Source organism: Lycium ferocissimum, unplaced genomic scaffold (assembly GCF_029784015.1).
Source record: "Lycium ferocissimum isolate CSIRO_LF1 unplaced genomic scaffold, AGI_CSIRO_Lferr_CH_V1 ctg9203, whole genome shotgun sequence".
Lineage (NCBI taxonomy): Eukaryota > Viridiplantae > Streptophyta > Magnoliopsida > Solanales > Solanaceae > Lycium > Lycium ferocissimum.
The window spans coordinates 30,107-36,229 of record NW_026727627.1 but is presented as its reverse complement, the minus strand read 5'-3'; the positions used below and the strand labels follow the sequence as shown (position 1 = coordinate 36,229).

Below are 6,123 nucleotides of genomic sequence, written 5' to 3'. Positions count from 1 at the left end.
ACATACTCGCACATATTCCGTACCGACCCCTTTCTTCGGGGACTTGCGTTTCATGCCACGTGTGTGTATACAGATGAGTAGAAGATGTTCCAAATTGGATTGGCGAGCTCCATTTCCTTCCGGAGTGCTGCCGAGTCAGAGTATCTATGTTATGGTATCTTGGTTCATGTTAGAGACTTTGCAGACAGAGTCACGTATAGAACATGTCAGTCTTGTAAGCGGCTCTGTAAGCCGATGTGTCATTATGCATTACGTTACAAGTTTCATATGTATACAGATTTTTCCTTGATTTGAGAAACACGAAAACATGTTTTTTTTAAAAGCTTACATTATGCACCCATTTCATGATTTAAGAGTCCAGTGAGATTATGAACATACGAGGACCAGCGGGTTCGCTCGGCTCTGAGTAAGGGGTCGGGTGCCCATCATGCCCTATCAAAAGTTGGGGTGTCAAACTTAACCTCCCAGGCTCGTAAATCTATATTCAAGAAAATTTATACTATTGTTAGACTCATCTTCATAGGCCTGTCATAAGCCCTCAAACTAACTCTTTCTAGAATCACGAAATTTCAAGAAAGATCTCCCCCGCTTATATGCCTAGCCCGAAATTATAATTCAGCAACCAACAACAACAACAACAACAACGACAATAACATCATTTCCAACACCAATATGTACCATAAAACATCCCACAGGATGTTTCCCAATTACCACAACCAACCAACTCGCTATACAATTATTTAACGACTTTATCGCCATAAATAAACCAAAATTAACATTAATAATAGGAGATTCATACCTTATTCATGTTAAAACAGAGATATCTTCAATATCCATATTGAATCCACCGCAAAACCATACTAGAATCACATCCATGCGTTTATCCGAGCTTCGATTAATACTCCGTCGCTTGAAAATTGCTCACTTTGTGATCCCCTCTCTCTCTCTCTCTCTTCAATTTTCTGGAAATTTCTGGGCAAATCTGGTGAAAAAAAAGGGATTTTTACCCTTTCTATAGGGTCAAATTCGGGGTCACTGTAGCAATTTACTGTAGCAGTCGGTACTTAGCAGTACTGTAGCACGCGTTTCTTCTCTGTCAGCTGAACTTGTAACGTCCATAATTCTCTACTCTGATGTCCTATCGATGAGCTGTTTGTTGTGTTGGAAAATAGACTCGATGAAATTCATTTTAGGCTTTTGTTTTACCTTAAAACACTTCATATGCTAAGAGATATTCGTCCCCCAATTTGGACCAAAATTTCCACACAAACATTACCTATCCTTTCTCCAAAGTTGTACTACCACATTTCTTCCACTTATTTCCTTATAAAACCTTCCGGTATACCTTATATACATCCTTCACTTATTAAATATACTTAATAATGCTTGCTCCTTATATTCCAAAGTGGTTTTGCTTAACCATAACTCAACGTACTTATGTTTCAAATTGATAAGTGCTTCTTCGAAGATACGGGGTGTAACATTATCGTTGACTGGTTGACTAATTTTGTTCATTTTATTCCAGTTCAGGTCACTTATACTGCGAAAAACTTAGCGAGGATTGATGTTCGTGAGATTGTGCGATTGCATGGGGTCCCTATTTCTATTATCTCGGATCAAGGTCCCTAGTTTACTTCTCACTTCTGGAGGGCTTTTCAGGCGGAGTTGGGCACTCAGTTAGACCTTAGTACAGTTTTTCATCCACACACTGATGGTCAGTCCGAGAGGACTATCCAGGTGCTCGAGGATATGTTGAGAGCATGCGTCATTGATTTTGGTGGTCATTGGGACCAGTTCTTGCCCTTAGCGTAGTTTGCGTACAACAATAATTACCCTTAGTGTAGTTTACATACAATAACAGTTATCATTCTAGTATTCTATATGGTGTCATTCTCCTATTGGGTGGTTTTATTCTTTTGAGGTTCGCCCGTGGGGCACAGATTTGTTTCGAGAGTCCATAGATAAGGTGAAGCTTACAAGAACGAGTGAATCTAGTTTCGAGAGCATGCCTTCCTCTAATAGGGGGAGTAGAGTTTCTAAGTGAAGGCCGCCAAGTTTATCAACTTTTTGGAAAATGATAAAAAGAAGGCTACCCTTATTGTCACTCCTGAGATAGCATCAAGCCGAGCACAAAAGAGATCTGGGCTGCTAATAAGGAAGACTGTTAAGCCCGTGTGGCAACATAGGGGCGAAAAAATGAAAGAGAGGGATGGGGCTTCTCTCGCTTTTGGCATAGCCTTTTCACCTCCCTCTTCGATCGATCCGGAAGACGTTCCCTTAGCAGTTGACATCTCAACAGAGTCCGAATCTTCCTAAGTTATGAAAGTAAATTGTTTGGGCAGGCCTAAAACCTTTATCTATATGCTCAATTCAAGAAAAACTTCTAACAGCCTAGAGTCGATAGAAGATGTATGTGGACCGAAAGATTCAGGATTTAGAGTTTATGGAGGGCGAGCAGGTTCTTCTGAAGATTTCACCCAAAAAAGGTGTTATGCAATTTGGGAAGAGGAGCAAGTTGAGCCTGAGGTACTTTCGCCTATTTGAGGGTCTCCGTCGAGTTGGAGAGGTTTCTTATGAGTTGCCTTTGCCACCGGGCCTGTCAGGTGTTCATCTGGTTTTCCACGTGTCTATGTTGAAGAAGTACTATTCTGATGGTTCTTATATCGTTCGTTGGGATTATGTGTTGCTTAATGAGAATCTATCGTGCAGGGAGGAGCCTATAGCGATTCTGGATAGGCAGGTTAGAAAGTTGAGGTCTAAGGAGATTGCTTCTGTTAAGGTTCAATGGAAGCACCATCCTGTTGAGGAGACTACTTAGGATACCGAATCTGATATGCGCGACAGATATCCCCAGTTGTTTGCTGACCTGTACTTTTCCTCCATTTCTATTCCTTGTCACTCGAGGACGAGTGATTGTTTAATTGGTATCTAATGTAATTACCTGATTGGTCGTTATAGTACTGTTGACCCTTTTACCCCTGTTGACCCTTTCCCGCGGTCATCGGGCGAGTTTTAGCGACACTTTTTGGAAATTTCAGCCTTAAAGTAAGATATATTTGGCTTAAGTTGACTTTTGGGTAAATAGACCTTTTTCGGAATGTTGTTGATTCTGAGAGGTCCGGATGACCATTTGTGACTTGGTGGGATATTTGGTTCGGTTCCCAAGGTGCTTGGGAGCATTTTGGGACTTGCGTGGGAAACTTGGAGTAACGACCCTTCCGGTCGTTATGGGAAATGTAGAATCATCCTATCAAATAGAACTTTTCCAAGGGTAGAACGAGCTAATAAGAAACTCGATTATGTGAGTCTAAGAACTGAAAATTTGACTTGTGTGTGATTGTTGTTAGATTTTGTTGAGTCTATTGGGGGAGGAGAGGGGTGACATAGGAAATTAGAACTCTATTGGAAATTCCGAGGCCACGAGTGGATTCGTATGGTGTTTTTATGTCTATGTGCATGTTTGTCTATGTTTGTGAGGCCTCGGATGAAATGTTGGGTGATAAGGTGAAATGCTGGGCAAAACTTCGAGCTTACTGCCCAATTTGTACCGCTACGGCGGGGTGTGTACTGCTACGGCGGCACCGCTATAGCGGTGAACCCCTCGCCACAAGCGGTCAGCCATTGTTCGTATGTCCGCTGTGGTGGGCAATGACTCGCTATGGCGATGTCGCTATAGCGGGATATGGCCCGCCATAGTGGTGGTCGGATTTCTCTTAGTCCGCTATAGCGGGAGCTTGGCCACTATAGCACGACCGCTGCAGCGGCGAAATGACCGCTGTAGCGGTCGATGGAAAACAGTAACCCCATTTTAAAGACTTAGTTTCTAATTCTTTATTCACAAAACACCAACACAGTTCACCACAAGCACCTAGAGTGAAATTCCAAGCTAGGGCAAGACTATTCTTGAGAGGTAAGTCTCATCCATCCCTTTCAATCATTACGTATCATCTTCATGATTATCGTCCCTTTTATGGGTCTTCAATAGTGAATTTACCAATAGTAACCGAGAACCTAATAAACCTTGAATACTTGTTGGGTTATGTTTTTTATCACTTATTTATCATCTAATGGCTTCGGTTAACTCCTCTTAATCATGAATTGATCCATTAGAGTAATGAACTAAGTGATTTGAGACCTAGGGCTTCATAAAAATGGTAGCTTGACCATGGAAAATGCTTGTAACTGATGTGTTGATTAAGTATTGTTATAAATTAATGGTTAGTGGTTTCTAAGGCCATTTTTAGGTTGTTTTGCACCTAGAAGTCATTAACCCATAGGAATGAGGTAAAAGGGAAGGGCTTGAATTGTTTTGTCACTAGAGTATTTGTGACTCATTGAGCATTATAATTTATAGACTTTGAGCGTTCCGAGGCTTTAAGGAAGGAAAAAGTCAGCGGAGTGATTCGCGTTGTTCCAGCTCTACGTTTGAGGTAGGTTACGGTCTACTTGAGTTAGACTTTGATTAGTTGATTGTATGTGTTGTAAATTCGATAGGAGAAAGCATGTCTAGTCTTCATACATGATGTGTCTATGTGATTGAACTCCTATGTGCTATTGACTAAGTGACCGTGTGGGCTTCGTGCCATTTTTCATTGTGTTAATTCTATAGTTAATGTTGTTGTGATGCGAAGTTAATATGATCTTCTCAGTGAAATTGTGTTACAGAATGATGATTTGAGCATTGATAATAAGAGGGCAAGAAATACTATTATCTATAGGTGTACGAAAGGCACAGTTGACCTAAATGAGTATGTGACCTATATTATGAGCTCGTGGTCCGAGGTTCGTACTGAAAACGAGTGGTACTTGATGTTGACCGCGTCCCAGGTTCTTTTCGGAGTGGAGGTTTTATGCTCGGGTCCGATGAGTAACCGGAACGAGTGGTAAATGGACACCATGGGTCCTCTGTAGGTCATGACTACTGAGCAATGACATCAGTTAGCATGTGTGTACAGCAAGGTTATGGTTATTGTTGGTATACTTTTTCTCGGTTGTTGTTTCTGTTGATCTAATTTGATATCTTTAGGTGACTTGATGCGTGATTATCCTTGGTTGAATTATTGATTGGATTATTGATTTCGTTTTGTTGGCTGATGTTACACCCCGTAATTTTGGAGAAGCACTTATTAAGTTTGAACATGAGCATGTTGAACTATGGCTAAGTAAAACAACTTTTGACTAGAAGGAGCGAAGCATTATTAAGTATATTTTATGAGTGAAGGATGCATATAAGGAATTCCCGAAGGTCCTATAAGGAAATGAGTGGTAGAAGTTGAGTTAGTATGACCCTGGAAGAAGATGAGCGCTACTTTGAATGATAACAATGAGCCAACTTGGGAAAAAATGTTACACCTCAAAAATTTTCAGGTCATTGCACACTAAATAGACTAAAGCAGGGTGAGGCGTATGTGATGTCCCTACAAGTAAGAAGTGGTACTTAACGGTTCTAATTAAGATTCCAAAACATTTGAGACAAGAAAAGAAAGTTCGTTGAAGAATCTAAAGTATAAGTCGTTTTGAAAAGGGTTTGCAAAGTATCGAACTAATGTTGACTTAATGATGTCTTCAAGAAGAGTTATAATACTCCTTATATTGTTAATGAAGTGTTAAACAAGTGCTAAGAAGGTTCCATAAAGATTGGAGATCAAGTGAATCGTCGAGATTAACTTCAGAAAAATGGGGTTATTCGACCACTTATACGGTCCGTATAACTTTATAAAGTCCGTATAAGGGGTTCGTATAACCTTACAGAAAGGGGAATTTCCCTGATGGTGAAATACGGACACTTATACGGATCGTATAAGGGTTTGTATAACTCCCGACGGGCTGAGTATCTTGCAAGTATAAAAATATGTTCCCACTTCTAATTTCTCATTTTCCAATTTCTCCACTTCTCTCTAAACCTCTAGAATGTTCCACACACTTCATTTACATGAATTCAAGGAAAATCAGGGATCAAATATCAAAAACTAGTAGAATCATATGCAAGAATGCTAGCTAGGGTTGATGGAAGCAAGAAATCTCTTTGGAATTGAAGCTAGGGTTTTCTCCAAGTGAGGCATCTCCATCCAAAACCCATTCCTACACAATCAAAGGTGAGTTTTATGATTATTTCATGTTATT

At 40.4% G+C, this 6,123-nt stretch overlaps 1 protein-coding gene across 1 annotated transcript; it reads left to right on the top strand.

Annotated features, from left to right (window-relative positions):
• Positions 1–2,407: 2,407 nt before the first annotated feature.
• LOC132046044 (uncharacterized) lies at positions 2,408–2,818 on the top strand. The gene has a single exon (XM_059436591.1). The coding sequence runs from the start codon at positions 2,408–2,410 to the stop codon at positions 2,816–2,818; it is 411 nt and encodes a 136-aa protein (XP_059292574.1).
• Positions 2,819–6,123: the final 3,305 nt, after the last annotated feature.